Source organism: Ctenopharyngodon idella, chromosome 12 (assembly GCF_019924925.1).
Source record: "Ctenopharyngodon idella isolate HZGC_01 chromosome 12, HZGC01, whole genome shotgun sequence".
In the NCBI taxonomy this organism is placed as follows: Eukaryota; Metazoa; Chordata; class Actinopteri; order Cypriniformes; family Xenocyprididae; genus Ctenopharyngodon; species Ctenopharyngodon idella.
Window position 1 is genome coordinate 9,773,739 of NC_067231.1, and position 24,886 is coordinate 9,798,624.

A 24,886-nucleotide genomic window follows, 5' to 3' on the forward strand; every position below is an offset into this window, starting at 1 on the left:
AGTTATATTACATTGGACAGCTTGATCATAAACACTCAGTGCAAGAGGTTCTTTTTAAATATATTTACGTGAAGGGGTAGACCATTGCGACAACAGAGGGTTCATCACGCGAACACACGTAATCAAAGTCCAGCATGCCTTGAACTGCCCGTGTCTGCATGCCCCACACGATTGCCTTGGTCTGCCTGCTGAAGAGAGTCGTGGCTTTAGCTAAAGGGGTAGAGAGACAAACATTACACATAGATTCAACTCCAAGTAATTTATCTGCTTAATGTCACAAATCAAAACTATTTAAAAATAAATGACCATTCAGCTCTGCCATAAACAAAGAGGTGCTTTTTAACATTGTTTATGAGTGTATAGATGAAAACTAAAAAATAATAAAAAACAATTGACATCAATAAGGGCATGAAAAGACTCCCAGAAACATAAAAAAAGAACAGAAAATAAGAATTAGACACTTGCCTAAGGGTGCAAACAAAAGAACAAATATATAGTTAAGTAAATAAAATAAAGAATAAAAATGCATATATTAATTTAGAATTTTATGTTTAAAAAGGATTTCAATGTATTTTAATATATTTTAGGTGAAGTGACCCTGTTAAACCCAGCCAGATCTAAGTTTTCCATGGTTTCTTATAGATGTGTATAGCCTTCCAATAAAGTATTAAATAAAGAATTAATCTCAACTAAATGCTCATATTAAGTTTTCTTATAAACTGACAAAATGGAAGTACTTTTTCTTAAATGAGTAAAGTCTGGAGTGGGCTATTAGGGTACATGTGTACCATTTAAGCCCACCTGTGTGCCAAATAAGTTCACTATGTATGTTTTAATGTAAATGCATTACGAACACATACATTTTTATTACTTTTTGATTGGTCAGTCAAACTAATTAATGAACTGCTGATCAAACTGGACAAATGTGGATTACAATATTTGACATTTTCAACATCTATAGTCAACAGTAACTAAACAATAACTGATCACAAAGCAGCATGGCACAACATTGTTTGTTATTTACACTTTCAAAGTATGTGTTCATCAAACCACCAAAATGCAAGAACTTCTCAATATCCTCAATCTCTCCTATCAATGCTATTTATTGTCTCCTGGCAAAATAATCTGTGCCTGAGTGCCACAAAGTCATAGGCTGCAGCAGAACATGCATATTTCACTAGTACAGAGTAAATGAAAAACAGGTATGTAAAAAGATTAGTATATTCAAATTCACAGTATTCATAAGCCAGTTGGCAAAAAGTACCTAGGTGACCTACTACTACTAGCCGCTAATATTCTGAAGTGCTCCAGAAAGTTTAATAAAATGTAGTAAATAAAGTGCTTTTATATAAAAATAAAAAGATACAAAAATATGTTTTTTTTTTCTTCCATACAATGAAAGTCATAGGTGTCCAATGTTCTTTGGACCCCATCTTTCTTCAGAATGTCTTTTATGTTTGACAGAAGAAAGTCAGTCATAGAAGTTTGGAATGACATGAGTAATACACATAAATTTCAATAAAAACAGGACAAACTGAGGTGTTCTAAAACTGCCCACATGTAGAGTAAGATGGCTTTCAAAGATTCACACCGGCAACTTTGTTCGAACAGAGCATGTTTCACATGAAAAATTGATAAGGTGAAAGCTGTCATGTGGACCAGGAAACAGACCATGGTATCAAACCAGAGACCTGTTCACCTGTTCTACTTTCTGAACAAATGTAGGTAATGTACAGATAGGGCTGGGTGATATGGCCAAAAATATTATCACGATTTTTTTTTCCATATCATACGATATCGATATTTATCACGATATTAATTTACCATTAATGGGGAAGAAAACACTTTCCAAATATTTGTTAGACCTTGAGAATGTTTTATGATTAAAAAAAATAATAATAATTTATATAAACTTTAACAATTTAATCAAGCTTTTAAAATGTAATCAAATGAAAATATTACTAATTAATAAATTATTAATAAAACAATTAATAAACAAATAATTTACAACAAAACATTGCATTTTTATTTTTGTCAAATAAGATGCTGCACAGAATTGTATAAATTTAAAACATGGATGAAAAAATATCTTGGTGTTGTATGATATTCCAGTAACACTTTAGTATAGGGAACACATATAAACTATTAACTATGACTTTTCCTTCAAACTCCTAGTTTACTGCTTATTAATATTTAGTAAGGTAAGTTTAGGTATTGGGTAGGATTAAGAATGTAAGAATAAGGTCATGCAGAATAAGGCATTAATATGCGCTTAAAAAGTACTAATAAATAGCCAATATTCTAGTAATATGCATGCTAATAAGCAACTAGTTAAAAGACCCTAAAATAAAGTGTTACCGATATTCTTTAGAAATAATAATAATACTACTATTACTTTTTCAGAAGTACTGTACATTTTAGTATACAATAGTGATATATTTGCCATCATTTCTTGAAGTTAAACCAAACATTTATTTTGACCGTTTGTTTTGAGGATCTTTCAGTTTAGTTTCAGTTTTAGTGTGTATTTGACAGTAATTTTTTCTCAAATGGAACTGTGAAAAGCTTGTAAAGTGACTCTTAAAGCAGCTCTGGAGACAAAGTTCATGTCCTTATATATTGAGACGGTAAACGCTGAAAACACTGTGAACGTCACGTGTGAGAGTTTATGTATAAGACGTAACCTTGCTGTTCATTCATAGAGACACGCAGAAATCACTTATTAGTGACATGCACTGACTGGTTGTTGTCATATTTAATTCTGCTGTGACAGGCTGTTAGATTTATCCATAGAGTAAAAATGTTCAGAGCAGAGAAATTACCCTGTTCTCTCATTCTGAACATCAGCAATTTTGAACAATTAAATCAGAGGACCAGAACAAGCTTTTGTACACTTCACTAATAAGAAACACACTAAACATTTGACCAGCCCTGAGCTCTTACCTTTAACAGCTGCATTAAACATGACCGTCACGGGCCACGAATGGCAAAGAGTGGACACTAATTATTATGATGAACAGAAAAAGAAAACATAACAGCATAGGGAGAGAAAAGAGACGGAATGAAAGTGAAATAAAATAAAACAATTGCTAACAGGACAAAAACAGTGGGGGAAAAAAAAAAGAGAAATGCACAAAGAAAAGGGAAAATAATTTAAGGTGCAGTAAGTAACTTTTCACAGTTTTTCGGACTTTCATAGTTTTTCACCATTTGTACTTTTAACAAATTTGTTAAAAATGAGATGTAAACTCCAATCAATCCTTAAAAAAGCACTCGTGAGCGGTGATAAATATTTGCTGTAAATTTGACAGTAAAATAAAAATACTGTACATATTACAATAAGATACTGTTTTTGTTAGTTTTAAATTACTGTTACTATATTTTGTGATTGATTTTTTACAGTGCAATTGTAGTTTATGATTTATTCTTGTATATAAACAGTCAACCAGAATTGCTAAAAATATGGCTAATAGGTTTTCTTAAACATTTTGAATTGTTCATGTTAGTTAAAGGGTTAGTTCACCCAAAAATGAAAATAATGTCATTTATTACTCACCCTCATGCCATTCCACACCAGTAAGACCTTCGTTAATCTTCGGAACGCAAATTAAGATATTTTTGTTGAAATCCGATGGCTCAGTGTGGCCTGCATAGCCAGCAATGACATTTCCTCTCTCAAGATCCATTAATGTACTAAAAACATATTTAAATTAGTTCATGTGAGTACAGTTGTTCAATATTAATATTATAAAGTGACGAGAATATTTTTGGTGCGGCAAAAAAACAAAATAACGACTTATATAGTGATGGCCGATTTCAAAACACTGCTTCAGGAAGCTTCGGAGCGTTATGAATCAGCGTGTCGAATCAGCGTGTCGAATCAGCAGTTCGGAGCGCCAAAGTCATGTGATTTCAGCAATTTGGCGGTTTGACACGCGATCCGAATCATGATTCGACGCGCTGATTCATAATGCACCGAAGCTTCCTGAAGCAGTGTTTTGAAATCGGCATTACTATATAAGTCGTTATTTTGTTTTTTTGCCGCACCAAAAATATTCTTGTCGCTTTATAATATTAATATTGAACCACTGTACTCACATGAACTTATTTAAATATGTTTTTAGTACATTAATGGATCTTGAGAGAGGAAATGTCATTGCTGGCTATGCAGGCCTCACTGAGCCATGGGATTTCAACAAAAATATCTTAATTTGTGTTCCGAAGATGAATGAAGGTCTTACGGGTGTGGAACGGCATGAGGGTGGGTAATTAATGACAGAATTTTCATTTTTGGGTAAACTAACCCTTTAAAGGTACACCAAATTACAAGTGCTGGCAAATCTTAAATTTTGTGTGATGCTGCATCCACACTGATTGACATAAGTATAAAGTTCAGTTAAACTTAAAAAAAAAAAAAAAAAGAAAAGAAAAAAAGTTACTTAGCACACCTTTAATTGAGCTACAGTTAAATAATTAATGCAAAATTCAGAATCAATGCAAAGAAGCTGGTTAAAATTTTACAAAAGTTGTCTTTAAAAGTTGCAGTGATTGTTTTAAACATCAACTGAGCTCTAAATACCTGGTGGAACACCTGCTGTGGGCATCATGACATCTGTGACACTATTGGTCAATTTGTGTTCAGAGAATGAAGTATTTCTGGTTCTTGCTGGGGTCTGAAAGAAAGAACAAAAGAAAGAACTTACTTCTGGAAGTGTTTGTGGGCCACTGCCATCTAGAATTTATTACTATAATCAGGACTCTGAACCGGTTCAAGGAATGAAAACAAACCCAACCGGAACAAACCGAAAAAGAATGAAATTTTGAACGAAAACAAAAGGAACATTAACGAAAACAAAATCAAGTTTAATCATTCTGAACAGAAACACTAATTTGAAATTACCTTTAATCGGTTAATAACGTTATTTTATCATTCTGTTTAATATTTTAGTTTGGCAGTTAACCAATCATGAATTCAAATAGTACGGCTTATGCAAATGTGACACTGATGCATCTAACTTAAGTGAAATGTCCACGCTCAGTTGTCAAGTCATCATGGGTAAGTCGCAATGGCAATGCGCTGACATTGTCAACCATTAAAGCATTACATTTAAGTGAAAATGAATGGCAGGTCATATCCAGCATGGGTGTGTGTTGTAAAACCAGCGAAAATTGCAGGTTAGTTAAGATTTTTTTAAATAATGTAGTAATTTGTGTAGTAATTTTTTAAATAATTAAACACCTTGTTGTCAAAGTTAATATTATGGTTTTATGCATGGTCAGACACTTGCATGTGTCATTATTATTATTAACATTTTACCAAAATCAAGATCTAAGAGTTTTCCACCAACAAATGTCAGAGATTTATGTTTTGTCAGTCATTACAACAGCCGCATCTGAGCCAGTAAGTGCATCACACAGAGCTCAGTTTTTCCTGTAGTTTAATACATTTGGCTAAAATCTTGTTATAAAGATGAAGTGCATAGGCTGTATTTGCTATGACTAGACAGCAAGTACAAAACTAAGACTCTTCTCTGCTACCCAAATACATAAAACAATTAGCCTTTAAAAACGTTGTGTTTCTTAGTAATGAAAATATGGAGGCAGATAGAGCTACTGTATGAGGTTTTGCCGACAGTTTGAGGATCCACTGGAGTTACGAGGTTTAGTCACAAGCTCTTAGTATAAAGTTCTGTTCAAGCTCTTGTATAATGTACAGGTTAAAAAAAAAAAAAAAAAAGGTTAAAAACAATAACGTTATTAAGCCATTTTTCTACCATTTCTAAACCATTTTTGAAACTGTCATGATACAGAAGGAACGGAAGAACAGAAACGTTAAAATACTAATTCTGCTCTAAGTGAATTGACTGACTTTTTTTGTTTTTAAGGCCTGCCCATAATGTAATGTTATTACTCATATAATTGTTGTAATATGTATGAATTTGAACTGTATTCTAAATATAATGACATACTATTATTGTATTACAATGTGTTCACACATACATAAATGAAATGAACACTTTTCAATATATGAATCACACTCATCAGAAAGGGAACAATTGCTGACATGTCTCACAAAAGACGGATCACATGTGCTCCAACATCTTCACTCCTTTTGTTAATCACTGCATCGTGTTGCTGCTCATGTCTGCCGCTTTCACTCATGTCACCACAAATGGCCAACTCTACTAGTAAATGAATTGCTTCGATGCTGAAAAAAAAAAACACACTGTATGTGTGTCCATTTCTTATATCAGCCATCGGATGAACTACAAAAACACACTTACAGTTGCATTAGCACTAGCGTTCAACAGAAAATTGGCAGTGTGCGCTGCCGCTGGAGGCTGATTGGGAATTGGCCGATGACCCAGTGCCATGCCCACAATAGCAGTCATGTGAGTCTCTGTGCCGAAAACATGGATGGGAATTCCTGTAGTCTTTCCTGTTGCAACGAAAAGGGAAACAAAAAGATGCAGAGATTACTCATGTATGGTGGTGTGTAATGACTTCCATTAACACATGGATATTTTGTCAAGTTCTAATTTGACTTGCGATTACAGTATAGTGAAATGACATTTGACCAAAAGATTTGGGGAAGGCCTTTTTGTCAAAAAACTGAAAAACAATCAAGCAAAATCTCTAACGAGACACTTTATATCACCATAACGATATAAGCTTAAATCATCATACCGCCCAGCTCTACGCAGCAATCACATTTACTTTACCCAAATAATTAAGACTGGTATTGTAGCATTTAAGATATTTGGGATTTTTTATGACCTTAAATTTGATCAAACTGAATTTAAAACATTTTAAGTCTTTTAAGGACCTGCAGGGACCCTGTGCAAATTGGTGTCCCTTAACCCCTTCAGACCCTATGTCCATTGGAATGGATATCACATGGCTTTTTGTTTAACCAAGTGAAATTGTATGTTTTTAATATAAGTAATGCCAGATCACTGATTGGTCCCTGATCAACCAATCACAATGAAGACATGACCTCTAAAGAAGTGTTATTTTCCTTTGCCAGAAAAAAATATTTCTTAGAGTTGATAGAAAATTATACTGAACATGCACTGGATAAACAGGGTTGAACATAATCGATGATAATATTAACTCTGCTACATCAGTTAATTCTTACAGCGGATATAAATATTAATAATTAATTACACATATTTACCTAATCAATAAGAGGTCATTTTCAACCACTTCTAAATGTGTTTGCACAAGACAAATCTCATTTGAGACCTCGTTTACACCTGTTTTTAGCACCATCCTTAAAAAAAACAACACCACTTACCTACTTCCTCCATCACTCTCAGCCCTTCCTGATAGTTTGGACCTCCACGTCGCACAAAGATGGTAACCTCATTTTCTTTAAGAGGCCCCTGGTAGTCTTTGATAGCCCTCACAATGCCCTGATGAGTATCATGAAACGTGATGAAACATGATAAAAAGAACAACATGACATGATCTAACAATGATGAATATCAAGACAGAGGAGTCGTTGTACCTTAAACGTAGCTGCTACATTAGTGAAGTTAGCAATACTGCCACCAATGATCAACACCTTTCCTGTAAGGTAAGATTAGGGGTGGGAAAAAATTCTGAATTTAAGAAGTTCCTTCTAAGTTGAATTCAGGACTTTGAATTGGATTGAACTAAAATTCAGCAAATTCCTCTTTCTGAATTCAGGAACAACATTAGTCCAACAGAACAACAGAATGAATGGAAACAGGAAACTTCTTAGATGTTCTGTTTAAAGGGTTAGTTCACCCCAAAATGAAAATTATGTCATTAATTACTCACCCTCATGTCATTCCAAACTCATAAGACTTTCATTCATCTTCGGAACACAAATGAATATTTTTTTGATCAAATCAGAGAGATGTCCGTTTCTCCATTGACTGCCTTTGCAACTGACACTTCAAAAAGAGATCCATATGAATCGAGCGGTTTAGTCCAGATTTTCTGAAGAGACTCGATTGCTTTATATGATGAACAGATTTAATTTAGGCTTTTACTCACATGTAAACACTGATCAGCAAACATAAGCAGAAGCTCAACCTAACCTGAATGATGCACAAGAACAAACCTTTTCCGGAACAGTAAGAGTGATCGAGTCTCTTTAGAAAATCTGGACTAAACCACTCGATTCATATGGATTAGTTTTCCGATCTCTTTATGAACTTTTTCAAAGTGGTAGTTGCAAAGGCAGTCAATAGAGCAACAAACATCTCTTAGATTTCATCAAAAAGATCTTCATTTGTGTTCCGAAGATGAACAAAAGTCTTACGAGTTTGGAACGACATGAGGGTGAGTAAATAATGACAGAATTTTCATTTTGGAGTGAACTAACCCTTTAAGGTTTCCATCTTGCCAAATGCTACATGATGTTTGGCTCTATTTTGAAGACTTAGGGCTTAATCAGAGGATTATGGGAAGTGAAGTATGGTGGTGGATCTTTAATGCTGTGAGGCTAATTTTCTTTTAATTTTAATTAAAGGTTAGATTTTCTGATTATTTAATGAAAGACCAAGAGAAGAAACACCAAAGATATTTTCCCATGGGCTGTTTTGCTCATATTTACCAAAGTAAGTACCTAGTTATTATAGTAAGTCCATAGTATGTAAGTAGTACTTTGCTCTGGAGTTATTACACTGCAAGACATGCACAGACCAAGTTTTGTCCCATCTGTTTACATTCACTTAACCGACTGTTTGCGATATGGTGCCAAACACACTAACAGCATAACTTGTATTAATTCACGTGTTTATCATGAAAATATAATTAATAAGAAGAATAAGTTGTGATCTTTTACCTATTTATTATTATTTTGCGCTTACCAGGAGTGCCTATGATTGTGTTTTGCCAATCCCCCGTGAAATGCCTTCATAAACAGCAGGATTTTTGTGAAGGATTTACAGATTTTTGATTTCTCTAGTGTGACTGAATTATTACAGTGCCCCACAGATTGATAGAACAGGTGACTCAATTAGATGAACATGTCTAGAGTTTCATTTGAATGTAATTTGAATGAAATTTATCAAAGGTGTCATTTATTTCTCTGTGTAAAACTTTTTTTATTAGCAAAATAAAAAGGTCACACTTTATATTAGGTGTCTTTAACTACTATGTAGTAACATTTAAATTATTCATTTGATAGAATGCACTTATTGTGTATATACACATTTTTACATTGTACTTACATTTAAAAAAATACCCGCATATAATTAAATTCTGTAATTACATCTGTATTTACTCTAATGAGCCTTCCCTTACACCTTAACCTACTTAAAGGAACACTCCACTTATTTTGAAAATAGGCTCATTTTCCAACTACCCTAGAGTTAAACAGTTGAGTTTTACCGTTTTCGAATCCATTTAGCCGATCTCCGGGTCTGGCAGTACCACTTTTAGCATAGATCATTGAATCTGATTAGACCGTTAGCATCTCGCTCAAAAATGACCAAAGATCAGGCGCAATGACATTACGCAGCCATATCGGCCTAGAAAATCGCAACTTTTCATTGCTAACGGTCTAATCAGATTCAATGAACTATGCTAAGCTATGCTAAAAGTGGTACCGCCAGACCCGGAGATCGGCTGAATGGCTTCGAAAACAGTAAAACTCAACTGTTTAACTCTAGGGGGGCTGGAAAATGAGCCTATTTTCAAAATAAGTGGAGTGTTCCTTTAAGTAGGTTAAGGTGTAAGGGAAGTGTTCCTTTAAACCTAACCATGCCACTAAACCTGTATTGCAGCAAAAGTGTTTTGCAATACAATATGAACGCAATAAATACACTGTACTTATTTTTTTGTGCAAATACTTGGTAGCTAAGGACACCTAATATAAAGTGAGATTAAAAAAAATAAATACTTTAAGTGGCCAATGAAAAAAGGCTTATTTGGAATTTTTTTTTTTTTTTTTTTTAATTTCATTTGGAGGTGCAGAAATTACACACTTTACATTTAAACAACCTAGACACAACATAAAGTGACAAAATGAAAGAGGTTTTGTCTTAACCAGCTGCGACCGTAACAAGCAACACTATTTTGTGTTTTTGTGATTGCTAGGCTTCTATTTTGGAGGAGACCCACACACACTGAAATCACACTGGACAGAAGTAACACTATATACAGTACAGTACACAGTAGTGGCCAAAAGGGATGCCCGTAGGGAATATTTGTTTTTAATGGCCCTAAAAGTTTGATTAAACCACCAAAATATGAGGAAAATATTTTATATTTTTTTATTATTTTAAATTAGGGAAGAACAAAACACTAATCTTGTTTAAAGTATTTATCTGACAAAATTATTTGGCAAAAAAGGCAAACTACAGCTGCAGGTTTTATTTTACTATGCAAAAAATCCATAGAAAAACAAAAAGCTCAGAAAAAAAAAAGCATGTACCGACTACAACACAATCAGTTATTAATATTTTGTACATTTCTATTATTTCTATTTTTCATGCTAGTAGTTAGTGAGCTAAATAGCATGTTATTCTGTCACACACACAATCTCACCATCAGGATGTTTCTCGCTGGTCATTAGAGAGAGGATAGTCTTAGCGTAGTCGTACGTCTGCTGCTCACTAGGAGCTCCAGAGTATTCCCCATAGTTGGCCAGCTCATCTACTCCACCCAGATCACAGATGGTGTCACTAAACAAACAAAGGCAACACTTTACAATGTCTGATTTGTTAACATTAATGCATTTGCTAACATGAACTAACAATAAGCAATGTTTGTTCATGTTCCCCCTGCATTCAGTAACGTTAACAGATTGAACATGTGATTTAAAAAATGTATTATTAAATGCTGAAATGAACATTAACTAAGATTATTAAATGCTAAAGAAGTATGTTATTGTAATGAAACCTTGATTGTGAAGTGTTAACCCACAATGATCACATAGGCAGCCCAGTTATAATATATATGAAATAATATGCCTGATCAAATATTATAAAACACACAAAGAACATGCAGACCTCTTTTTAAAATGTTGTATTGAACCAGAAGAAAAGGAACGAAAGCTATTTAATAGCAGGAATTCTAATAAGTCATTTGTATCTACGTGAATAGAACACATAATCATGTTTACCTGGAGTGAAATCACTGTAAATAAATAATATTTCACATATATGTACTGTGTTATAACAAAATTCCTATTGGATGACATATAATGTTGCAAGGCGTATAATGAATGACAGCGAAATGCATAAATATATATGGCAGTGAATACTTATACAGGCTACAGTCAGTAACAAATGCGATCACTAAATATTGGTAAGGCATTTTTCAGTAGTGTCTGAAATATGGCAAATGCATGTCCCTCCCTACCATCTAAATTAAGGTTGAGCAGATTCTGGGTTGTAGCGCTAATTTAAGTTATATAATGAATATAATTAATACATAATTATGATTAACTGCTTGTAAGTTTCTAATCACTGAACAGCACCTTTAGTGTTCTTATGTAATTCAGCTTGAGGATTACACTCTGTTAAATGACATGCAGGCGCAACAACTACAGACGAGCCGCGGCTGATCCACATCCATAGCTACACCATTGTTTCATCTCAGGGTCAGAAATGAACAGGGGCATGGGGAAAAAATGCCATTAAAATGAACATAGATGCCCCAAAAAATGCCCCGGCACAATTAAACCAAAAACAATTATGACTGTTTTAATTAAAGTCAAGTGTGAAAATGAATAAAAAGTGTCAACTGCAGCATTACATCATCTGCTCACGTTGCATCAAAAATTTTACTGCATTTTTTTACAGTGTTGAGCATTTATAATTGATCACACATGTATTTGTTGAGCATATAAATGCAATGGCCAATCAGAGGCTTTATATTAATCACTGGTGAAGATGAAATCTGCTGAAAACATTAAAGTTTTGTTAAGACTGCACTCCAACAGAGTTCTGCAATTCTGCCAATTCTCTCATCATAAACAACAAAGCGCAGATACTACATAAATAAAGAGATTCATTTTGCAATGTAGACAGCTTGATTTATTAAAACAGAAGTTCTTGCCAAAACCTCAAAAACTCTTCACTGAACGCTTTACTAATGGGGGACATTTTTTGCTTGCTTTCAGTATATAATTTATTCCCAATTTAATTCCCAATATAATTTATTCCCAATATAATTTATTAATTATTCCCAATATAATTTATTCCCAAGTCAACCAATATGAAGTCTATGAAGCAAACTAATTTATAAACGGTTCTCGGCTTGTTTGGCCTGTGTAGACTAAAAGAACATGCCGTTTCTCCACACACAAAAATCTGTATATACTACTGTATATACAGTAAGTGTAAATAATCATGCAATGTCAGATGCAGCCTCTGTGCCACCTCAACAATGTAAATATAGCATTTGTTGATGCTGGTCAAATTTTTTTAACACTAAAAAATAGATGGTGAAAAATAGGAAATTCTAAGAGTTTATGATGTTTCACCTAAAGAAACCCTTAAGCAACACCTAAGATTTATTTTCTGCAACACCCTTAAGTTTAAAGGAAACATAAGGGTTTTCTTAAAGGGATAGTTCACCCAAAAACGAAAATTTGCTGTTAATTTAGTCACCCTCAGGCCATCCAAGATGTAGGTGAATTTTTTTCTTCAGAACAATAAAAAATGATTTTTAGCTAAAACTGTGGTACTCAGTGATTAAATAAACAGCAAATTTTCATTTTTGGGTGAACCACCCTTTAAGGGAAAATTACAGTTAAGGTGTTTTATATGCTACTGGGAACAGGATGTTGGCAGCATCACCTGTACACCACTGATGCACCGCCACCAGCCACCATGGTCCAGATGCGTCCTTTGGGGTTCAGCAGGGTGAGTTTCAGACTGGCTCCACTCTTAGCATCGAGATCTGCTATGTACGCTTCCTGTACACACATAAAAACAAACAGAAAATATGAGCCACAGAACATGCGCTGTCTGACAGTTGTGTGATATGGCATGACCTTTGTTCTCTTGTACCTCAGGATAAGCTTCTCTGCCAAACGGAGGAGGAAACTCCACATCACCCCATCTGGGCTTGCAGATGTAGTCGGCCGCAGAATCAATTTTAGCTGCCATATCCAAAATGTACACTCCATCCTTAGTGACCACTGCATATATGGACACAGAAAATTACATATGATTGGCATTCTGTCATTACCATCCTGTTCATGTATTTTAGTACCAGCTTCTCTTAGTTTTCCTTTTTGTTCAGTACCAGTTTATAAGATTTAGTTATAAAGGGGTTAGGGTGAAGACTAACGATTTGAAATCGCCCATCACTATATATTGTTGAAAAAAAGTCGTTATTTTGTTTTTTGGTGCACAAAAAGTATTCTCGTCAATTTATAATATTAGGGTTGAACCACTGTACTCACATGAACTGTTTTAAATATGTTTTTAGTACCTTTCTGGTCATTGAAAAAGGAAGTGATCTTACTGGCAATGCAGGCCTCACTGAGCCACTGGATTTTATCAAAAATATCTTAATTTGTGTTCCGAAGATGAACGAAGGTCTTAAGGGTGTAGAACAACATGAGGGTGAGTAATTAATGACTGAATTTTCATTTTTGGGTGAACTAACCCTTTAATCCTTATCCAGTAAATCATGAATGACTGGAAAAGTCAGGGGCCTTCATATATTGTTGTATAGATGCCCAAACTTTTTACAATGAAGGGACAAAAATCAAACTTGATAGAGGTCCTTGAGCCAAATTTAAAAGTTGCATTATATCAAACTGTTATAATAAATTTAAAGTGGCTAATCTTGGTTTCCCTCATTTATAATTTCATAATTTTAAAACATTATGCAAATTGTTTAACTAATCCATTTTTTTTTTATATTTTTTTTTTACAGTTTTATTGCACAATGAAACTTTATTGCTGTTTTAATGATATTTTAGTTACTTTAAAAAAAATTAAAATAAAAAAGAAAAGAATTTTGAACATTTAAGAAACTAAATGAATGTTCAAATTAATCCACAAATAAAATTTTATAAAATTTATAATTGGCATGCAAAGTAGATTTGTATTTCATATGACAGAACATTTACTAATTAAAATATTTTTAATTAATTACTTAATTTAATTAATTAATTAATCACATTTATAATAATGCAGAAATTCAAACTTGGCAGCATGGTTTTTCTTGAATTAATGTGTGTATTTGTTTCCTCCATCTCGCATGCTCCGTGTTTGTTGTGGCAGCGCATGTGTACGCGGAGACGGCCTCTGTAATAATAATGCACATAAACGATTATTAAATTCTGTAATGCACTTTCATTAACAGATAGATCATTTTTTCAGCCCATAGTCAAGCAGTCCTCCTTCAGACATCCTTCTCATTGTAGGTTTTTTTACACTCTCATTCTCAATCAGATAAGGCACACAATGGGTGTGTTAAACAGTCCATAAGGGTTGCTTTGGAGCATTCTGAATCTTGACTCGTTGATGGAAATTAAACTACTGTACGTTCAGAGAAATGAAAACAATTGTTAATATGCTATCTAGAATTATTTACAGTATTTTGAAGTGCACACAGTAACAATATTGTGCCTATTAATTGCTGTGATAAACAGTATTACCGAATGCCAGCACACGTCCAGTTCAATGATATGTTTTTTCCTAGGCTATATTTTTTCCCTCATGGCATGGCCCTGGTTTGGACATCTCTGGTCTATACTACATAGACCAGCATTTCCGCCATCTATAAAATCAACACACACCTGCCTACACACAACTCAGCAACTTGTGTATCATGTAGAATTCTAGAATTTTTTCCACTTGTAAATATGACTTGGTCATTCATGTGCTCGGAACACTTAAATATGAAGGTTTCTGAGCTTTTCTGAGTTCAAATGTGTTTGATTAGGGCTGGAGGCCTAGAGGTAAACTCTGCAGCCCTTGTGCTAGAGAGTTCTGGATGGTGTTACTGGCCCAAGTCAAAACAGACTTTTGTCCATAGCACACTCTCACATTTGACCAAAGGTATGAAGGCTGGTCCACACGACAGCTTATTGTGGCCAAGAACCATCAGGAAGAGGCTGTCTGACTCGTAAAGTGTCCGAGTACATTAATCATCTTTTAAAGCCCCGAACACACCAAGCCGATGCTGACGAACTAGCGGCGACAAAAGCAGACTGCGGGGTTGGCATACGTAGGCAGCGTCTGGGTCCAAAGTTGCCCTGACACACCAAACCACCGCTCGACACCCGACGGCCAAGTAGCACGTCCGTTCTGCACCTGCGTAAGAAGAAATGCCATTCCGTACCAGCAGGTGGCAGTAGCTGAACAGCCAATCAGAATAATCAGATGGCCTGACTGACCGACAAGCTCCAATGGCGATTCAACATGTCGAATCGACCGAAAAAAAGCCGACGAGGACCAACTCCAGCCAACGGTGCGGAACACACTGAGAAAACTTAGTCAGCCGACGAACAAAAACTGCCCGACGGCCGACCGTCAAGCTTGGTGTGTTCCGGACTTAAGAGATGCCATTGAGATGCCATTAAGAGATGGGTTACTATGAAAACGATCATGCCAAAAAACAAAAATAGTAACAAGTAATTGTGTAATATGCATCACATAGTCAGTGAGAAGACTCAAAATCACACATTACATATAAATTAGAACTTTAAGTATGAGTAAATATTAGTAGTCATGCTTGTCTTAAACATCATTAACACAAATAACAGGAAACTGAGACAAAAAGAAAACACATACCAAGTGGATTGATTTCCAGATATGTGAAGTAAAGATCCTCATACAAATTGAAGAGACCTATTATGAAGTTTGCCAGCACTCTGCAAAAATAAACAAACAACAACAAAAAAACATTTTACACTTCTGCATCAAACAAGTAATTTATGTTAAAGATAATTATTTTTTCTGTTAACACATATTTTAATTGAATAGGGCTGGGCTATATATTATATATATATATATATATATATATATACACACACACATACACACACACACACACACACAGTATCTCACAGAAGTGAGTACACCCCTCACATTTTTGTAAATATTTTATTATATCTTTTCATGTGACAACACTGAAAAAAATGACACTTTGCTATAATGTAAAGTAGTGAGTGTACAGCTTGTATAACAGTGTAAATTTGCTGTCCCCTCAAAATAACTCAACGCACAACCATTAATGTCTAAACCGCTGGCCACAAAAGTGAGTACACCCCTAAGTAAAAATTGATATATATATATATATATATCAATGCACTTGTTTGAAGGACAACACTGGGCAGAATGTGGAATAACAATTTTGTTCATGAAATACAGAAAATACAATTTTGATTAATCAAAGAAATAACCAACTTAATTCATTATCAGAAAAATTGTCAGTTACAGTGCTAGATAAATAACAACATAAACATGGTTTGGAAGGAAAAAAGGGATGAGTTAAATTAGCTAGAAAATGAATGCGAAGAAAAAGATCATCATCTTATTGAATTGCGGCTTCTACAAAAGCATATGTATATCATTGCTTCTCATTGCCACCTCAAAGCTTGAAGGAATTTCTTTACTTCCAGAACTCAGCTTCATCAATATTTCTTAATTTTCCAGGAAGAAAAGACTTTGAAATGAGTATGTCTGCAAAAAGTTTAGAAGTAGACTAGCATAGATGACCTTAAAACTAATAAACATGAAATAAAAGCCATTCATCATTCATGAATATTCAGAAACTTATACAAGAACATTTCAAACTGATCAGCATACTTACTCTTTCTTCTCATCTGTAACATGTTTAAGTAACTGCTGGATAACTATTTCCTCCGTGAGCTTATCATCTATTCTCACTGATAGTTTTTGGGCTCTTGTGTCCACATCTCCAACATCCACCCCACCCTCATGATGGAACAGCACTTGACTGCCTTCCCGGCTTGCGTATATACACACATAAAACTCCTCTTCCTGTGAGAGAGAACATTTAAATGATAAATAAGTAAAGAAACACTAAAACAAAATTTCTGTCATCAATAAAAAATGTTTGTCATCAATAAATGTTGGTGTCTGGATGCTCATAGATGCCTCGAACGAACAACATTTAAAGCGTTTAAATTCCAAAAATGAAAACAACAAACGGACTCATACATTGCAGCAGTGAAGAAAGATGTCTGGATGTGCAGTTCTGACCACTGTATGATATATAGCACACATTTTATCCCTGGTAAGGCAAAAGATTTTTTGCCAAGTAATTGTTAGTTTGATAATAGTATCTTTTTGGCTAGTTTAAGGGGTGGTTGATTATGATTTCACTTTTTTAACTAAGTATGTAATGTTGTTGTCAGAGCATAAACAACATCTGCAAAGTTACAATGCTCAAAGTTAAATGCAAAGGGAGATATTTTCTTAAAGAAAAAAAAAAAAAAAAAAAAAAAAAATCGCTGTTTAAGGACTACAACAAACGGCTGGTAGGGACTACAACGAGCTTCTTTCCGGATTAGTGACATGCCTAACCCTAAAATTTACATAAACCCTGCCCCCGAGAACACGCAACAATGGGGGCGAGGCCATGTTGGGCTGCTTTAGAGAAGAGGAAGAATTGTTGTAGTAGTTGTTGCCATGTCGTCATTATATGCCAGACTGCTTCACAAACGAGGTTCAAGATGTATTTGCACAAAAGATTAACATGACAGCACATGCTAGTCAATGAGTTGAAGCAACTCCACAGCAACTACATAAATTTATCCACTAAACATTCAGAAACATCCAGTTGCATTTTAAAAGTTGTAACTTCTTCCTGAGTCTCTCCATCTCTCCATCATTGTTAAAACTCTGGTTTTAACAATGTAAGGCTGAACACTCTTACTGACAATCGTCATTTTGGCCGCGTAAGATTCTCCAGCTTTGTTGTTGTTGAGCAACCAAAGCGTGAGCTGTTAAAGCTCCACCCTGTTTTGGAAAGTGGGTCGGGGGCCGCAGCTCATTTGCATTTAAAGGGACACACACAAAAATGGCGTGTTTTTGCTCACACCTAAATAGGGGCAAATTTGACTATAATATAATAAATTATATGTACAGTATTTTGAGCTGAAAGCCTCATGAAAAACAGAAAAAAACTGAAAATCACAGATGCTTGCATTCCTTTGCGGTTGCCTTGTCAGTATCACGGTACTACAATATAGTGGTTATCGCGACAGCCCTATTGCACATTTCCATTTGGTCTGAATTAATGTTAAGATCCCAGATGGGACTGCTCAGGTTTTATGAGAGGTCAGTGTTTCTGTTTATATGGTTGATATCAGATGTTTCAGCCACTGACAGCCACTGAAGGTTGGAGGTTATCTGTTACAAGATGTAATCGTGTCTCCCTCTTTGGGTTGTATCATATAACATATAATCAATTAATCAGATAATTTACCTCACCAGGGTTGTTTAATTTAGCATTTCCACAATAGTAGTTCTAGTCCAGTCTTGTCCGATTATGCTTCACATTCTAAGACACTGCAGTAAAATGTACACCAAATACACCAAAGGAAAAAATTGTTCAAGCTGAACTAATGCCTATATTGTGATTTATTTTGTGATTATTTTTGAATCTCAACTATGAAATAGTTAATTTTATTAATCAAAATTCAAATAATAAATGTAATTTTGACACTCTTTAATGTGGTGAGACAGATCGCTGCAGTTCTTCAGTTCAAGTGGCAGCATGATGCATGTGGAAAAGTCATCTTGTCTTGTTTACTACTAGTAACAGCACATGAATAAACATCAGAAGATATGTTTAAAAAAAAAAAAAATAATAAATCAAATAAAAATTAATGAGGGAACCTCTAGCTGAGTCGATGTGGAATGACCCTATAAAGATATTGAAAAAGATCAAATTAAACTGAATTTGTAATACCTGACAGTGAGGCACAAACGGCTCAATGAGAAAGTTCTTCAAAGTCCCCTTCACCTTCCCAACCTGAGGAACAGGAAAAAAACCACTTTGGATCAAATGTCAAATTATTTCTTTATAGACTATTTAAACTTCATGATTATTGATTATTGGGTTTATGCAAGTGCAATAAAGCTTAATTTAATTCTGCCTAAATAGAAATGCAACAAGCCCTTAGAATCATGTCATCACATTCCATACATACATACATACACTAATAATATATATATATAAATATTGGTGACAGTCCACAGGCTACTTCACATACATATGAAAAAGCTAAATATACAATCTGTCTGCCATTACAACAGAAAAATAAGAATGTCCTTTAAGCTTATCTAAATTCTAAATGATATAAAGAGCTGGATGTTCTAAATCTTAATGAAAGTAAAATAGAGATCATTATTTTTGGACCAACTGATAATCTCACCCCCTGCCTCCCTACAGTAAAGCCCTAACAGACAATGGTATAATCACACATGCTCAGTTGATATTGATTTCCGTCTTTTGCTCCCTCAGTCTCTCTCATAATACTACAGCCGTGGCCAAAAGTATTGGCAGTGACAAAATTTTGTGTTTCACAAAGTTTGCTGTTTCAGTGTTTGTAGATTATTTTTTCACACTTCTATGGTATACTAGAGAACAATGATAAGCACTTCATTAGTTTTAAAGGCTTTTATTAAGAGAGTCAATATTTACAGTGTCAACTCTTCTTCATAACCTCTGCAATTCACTCTGGCATGCTGGATATCAGCTTCTGGGCCAAATCCTGACTGATAGGGATCCATTCTTGTCTTATTGGTGCTTGGAGTAGATCACAATTTGTTAATTTCTGCTTGTCCACTCACCTTTTGAGGATTGACCACAGGTTTTCTATGGGCTAAAAATTTGGGGAGTTGCCTGTCCACGGTTCAAAAATTTCAATGTAATGTTTCCCGAGCCTCTTCATTACTCATGCCTTGAAACATGGTGCGCCACCCATCATTACCAAATTGCTCCTGGATCTTTGGGACAAGTTGCTCTTGCAGGATGTTTTGATACCATTCTTTATTCCTGTTTTTGGGTATAACTGTGAGAAAGCCCACTCCCTTGGATGAAAAGCAACCCCACACATATATGGTCTCAGGATGCTTCAGTGTTGGCACGACACAGGACTCATGCTAGTGTTCACCTCGTCTTCTCCGGACAGTCGATTTTCCAGATGTCCCAGTCGCTTGCTGGACACACTAGGCCTTTTCACACTTGAAATAGTTAACCCTGGGTCATTCTAAACACCGGGTAACAGAATCCTGGGTTATCTTTAATCACATTTCACACTGCGTATATGATACCCGGGTTAACGTCCTTATTTGCGGCGTCAGTGTCACTGATTGGAAGAAAGAGGCATGTGACCTGTTTACATAAAGGTTCTGGGATTGCACATCCTCATATTATATATTGCCGACTGTACTATCAAGTTTATCCTTAGCAGACTTTTCAGACTAAAAAAAAGTTAAGAATGAATTGGTCTCTTCTTCACTCCAATTGTTGCGTTTTCTGTCACCATTTGACATTTGTCCCCTCAAACGCCAAAACTGTTTATACAATGTGCACTGTTTCCGTGACTGTCCAAAGCACTTGAATATAAGGCACACGATTGGCTGTGGGTTGCTAAGCATCTAGCAGTAACATTCTAACACACATCTAACACACACTGTACAAGTTTAACACCGCAATGTGGAGTTAACAGCACCAAAATGGTGCTAGCCCTGCTCCGGAGCAGGGTTTCATAACCTTGGGTTAAAAGGTTTAGGAAGACGATAACCCGGGGTTAAGCGCAGCGTGAAAAGTCCTTCTGGGATGTCCTGAAGCCCACTTCACTGCAGCTGAACCTCTCTCCTTGAAGTTCTTGATGATCTGGTTAATGGTTCTTTCAGGTGCAATATTCTTTACAGCAATTTCTTTGCATGTGAGGTAATTTTGATACAAAGCAATGATGGCTGCACGTCTTTCTTTAGAGGGAACCGTTGCTAACACAAGAACACAATGATTGGAAGCACTTCTTCCCTCCATTTATAGTAATCAGTCTGCTCTTATAATCTAATCAGAATGTTGGAGTGATTTCACCTGACTAGTACTTATTTACACTTTCTCATGTGCTAATGATATAAGTGAAATTATGTTAGTTGGTCAAAAAAAAAAAAAAAACAGTCTTTTTTTTTTGTGATAAAACTCCTTTTTTTTTTGCCAATTAAGCTTTTAGCAATTATTTAAAATGCATCTGATCACTCTACACAATAATCTAGAAACAATGTGAATCAACCCCACAACAACCGAAGCAGCACTGCCAATACTTTTGGCCACGACTGTATACTCTACATCAGTGTTCTCAAATTCTGCAGAGATTTGTGCCAACCCTAATTAAACACACCCGTTCCAATTCAAAGTTCTCATATAGCCAAGTACAGTTCAAATCCCCGGAGGTGTTCTTGATTCGCCCCTTTTATCGAGGATGCATCGAGAGGTGACTTGTGTGGACCTGAGACAGCCAGGTATCCCAGAATGCATCTCGCATCAACCAGCAAGCGTCAATAGCAATGGAGAAAACCCATGTCATGAAATGTAGTTTTAAGAGTTTTTCAGGCAAGAATGTACTGGTTTAAAACTCAAATCTGTGGTTTATTAATAAAGATAGCGCCTATTGAAAATTTGATCTGACGTTTTCAGAGTTGTGGGACTCTCTTGCGAATGTGCATATGGCCGTTGCCGGAAGCCAGTGATTATAGTTTATAAAGTTTTAAATATGACTATTTTTCTCACAAAAAAACATCACTCGGCTTCAGAAGGCATTTATTAACTCACTGGAGTCATATGGATTACTTTTATGATGGATGGATGCACTTTTTGGAGCTTCAAAAACTCTAAAGCACTATTCAATGCCATTTCAAAGCTGGGAAGAGCCAGGATATTATTTAATATAACTCTGATTGTGTTCGGCTGAAAGAAGAAAGTCATTTACACTTAGGATGGCTTGAAGGTGAGTAAATTATAGGATAGTTTTCATTTTTGGGTGAACCATTACTTTAAAAACTAGGTATAGTGAAATTATATAATTACAACATTAATAAACTTGACTGGAAAGCAGTTTTTCCAGTTGGATACAAAATACAAACTTTTTAAAAGGCTTACTGTGATTTCTGTCATCAAATGTGATTTCAGCCATTCCTGGACACCCTCAAGGTTCAGGTCAACTGCCATCAATCCCAGCTTCCCCCTGCGTTTGATCAGCTGATCTGGCTTCACAACCAGCCTCTGCATGGAGGGACAGACAAATATATTACACTGAAAACGATACAATTACAGAACTGAAAACCAAGACATATACTCACTTCTGTTAGCAGCCATGGGTGGTCCTGTGTAAGGCGGTCCCAGACAGTGTCTGCAGTGACAGTGGCGCAGCAAAAACGGTTTTGCACGGCTGCCGTGGTGCAGATGTATTTATACAGGAACTCCTTTCCCGTCTGCTCAGAAATGGCCTTAGCAGACATCACGGCCAAGAACACTGACTACAGAAAGACAGAAAAAAAAGCAAAAAAAATCAAGGCTTTTATAAACTCAAGCTTAAACTGCAAATCCACTCATTTTGATTAGGACTGCACTGCCACATATGGCACATTTAATGTGGTTTGTTAAGGAAACATTTGTGAAGTCCACGAAATTGGTGGGTGTGCCATTTGTTTTATGCATCTTAAGCATTGGAGAGGAAATAAAAATAAAGCTACCCTGTCAGAGCTGATGGCCTCGTGGGCAGTGTTCTGACATGTAGCTTTAGGCGACCTAAGTTCCTTTCCCAACCCTGCCTCCCTCACTCTCCAGCTATACTATCTAAATCAGTGTTTTTCATCTGGTGGGTCGCGACCCACAAAAAAAAAAAAAAAAAAAAAAAAAAAAAAAACATACTTCTAAATGTTTTACTGATGCTAGACTTTTATTTTGAAAGCATGAAAGCTGTTTACTCTTCTGTCAGACACAATTCATGTACGTAAAGTGTCTGAGAAAAATTGTCACATTGTCCTGATTCAGCACCTGCTGCCAAATGAGATGTTATCAGGCTATATTCCAGGATATTTTTTCTAATATTATTTTTGTAGCTTGTTACAAAATAAAAAGTCTCTCACCTCAGAAAAACAAACTTTCCTGACCTGTCAGACATTACACCGTGTTCACGGTGAGGATTCTTCAATTGGCGCACACTGTATAAAACTTCACTACAGTGAAGGAAAGTTCAATCCAGCTGATAAACATCTTCGAACTACTAATGTGGCTCTGGGGCTGCGCCTTCTTTGATAAGGAAGTATTCTTTGGTTCATTTCTTCTGTTTAGTCCATCGAGGTCAGAAGTCCATGAGTAAAAATACGAACACACTGGAGAGCTGCTTTTTTTGTAGAAAATTAAAATGTAATTCTATTTGAAAGCAACACTGTCACTGTTTTTTCATGTTTAATAATCTAAAGCTGCTTGATTTAAAGCAATCGACTGTATAAAGTGTTATATAAATAAGCGTGATGTGACTGTGGAGTGCTGAATTGCAGAGCTCGTGCAAACATGTCCACATCGCTATGATCAGATGCTTTCTTAAAGGCTTAAAGTCATTGTTGTTGTGTTTATTATGTCACAGAGAGGAAAACGCACAGAGCAAATATTAACATATTCATCTAAATGCCGTTTCTTTTTACCCCCAAGCGAAGAACAAAAAAGAACTTTGTATATCATGAGTATATCGGGGCCTTAGTGTAAATGTAAATATAAATGTTTAATTATTTTAAATATTACTTTTAGAAATAAAATTAGCGGTCAACCGATTTGGATTTTTTTGGATAGCCAATGCCAAAGTTTTAGAGAGCAGGGTGGCCGACGGCAAATACAGTATAAAGCTAACATGGGCCTATATATTAAAGATAGTAAATAACACATCCATAATTTCAGCAATGAAATTTATATTTATTTTACATAATATTTAATAAATTAATCCTTCGCATAGACAGACCATCACACAGAATACACGCAAAGAAGATCTATTAGTTGGATTCACCAAACTTTGTGAGGTTTGTCATTGAATATTTATTAGATATTAAACGTTTTGTTAAAAATGTGTATTTGCTAAATGCAGATAGTATATGGAAAGGTATTACAGTGTTTGACTTTCAGTTAGACAGAACTGTTACACAAAGATACTAGCCAGATTATTATCACAATATTACATTATTAGACAGGACTGTTAAACAAAGAAAGTAAACTAATGAAAATGGACAAAGGGATAAGCTGTGCACACTGGGTTCACAACACTGTAAAAATAAAAGTCCTGCTTCTGCTACTAATGGGCCAAACAAAACAGCTTATCTGCCAATGCCAATTATTAAAAAAAATGCCAAATATCGTCAGATAATATTGACCTTGGTGATATATGGGTCAACCACTAATTACAACTGTATAAAATAATAACTAATTAAACAAACAGTTACAGAGTGGGTTTACTGGTATTATCATCTTTGGTGCCAGGCTCTACAGTTGTGATTTATTTTAGAAGCACTTGTGCTCCTGATTGAAAAAATTGGGAGCACAGTGAAAAATTTAGGACCACATTCTTCTGATTAATGACAGACATTAACTTTCCCATTACGTGGCGGTACTTGCCACCTTAAACTGATTTCCATGGACATCTTTTTAAAAGTATGCATAATTTATGTAAAATTCTTACATTTAAATGTGTAAGTGTTTTTTAAAAAAAAATAACTTAAACTGATATTCCATAAAATATAGGCTAACAATTGTCCATTTTGATTTTACTAGAAATGAACAGAGCAACATCAAGAATATCAAATAATGCTCAATGTTTATGGTGATTAAGGCCCTACTTTGAGGTAAATATCATAACACATGAACATGGTAGGCAATCAGTTAAAGAATCACAAAGTGATATCTGTAA

At 35.2% G+C, this 24,886-nt stretch overlaps 1 protein-coding gene across 2 annotated transcripts in view; it reads right to left on the minus strand.

The window, feature by feature from the left end:
* The window catches only part of aclyb (ATP citrate lyase b), a 42,669-nt gene that overhangs the window by 17,160 nt on the left and 623 nt on the right, over positions 1–24,886 (minus strand). For both annotated transcript variants that reach the window (XM_051915166.1, XM_051915167.1), the window contains exons 2-14: positions 22,290–22,466; positions 22,090–22,212; positions 18,886–18,948; positions 16,759–16,949; positions 15,738–15,817; positions 12,996–13,126; positions 12,783–12,901; positions 10,525–10,661; positions 7,511–7,572; positions 7,298–7,415; positions 6,285–6,439; positions 4,580–4,673; positions 69–210 (exon numbers count right to left, since the gene is read on the minus strand). In XM_051915166.1, the coding sequence (XP_051771126.1) occupies positions 69–210; positions 4,580–4,673; positions 6,285–6,439; positions 7,298–7,415; positions 7,511–7,572; positions 10,525–10,661; positions 12,783–12,901; positions 12,996–13,126; positions 15,738–15,817; positions 16,759–16,949; positions 18,886–18,948; positions 22,090–22,212; positions 22,290–22,448 (1,574 nt within the window). In that variant the 5' untranslated portion in view covers positions 22,449–22,466. The remainder of the gene's footprint in view (positions 1–68; positions 211–4,579; positions 4,674–6,284; positions 6,440–7,297; positions 7,416–7,510; positions 7,573–10,524; positions 10,662–12,782; positions 12,902–12,995; positions 13,127–15,737; positions 15,818–16,758; positions 16,950–18,885; positions 18,949–22,089; positions 22,213–22,289; positions 22,467–24,886) is intronic.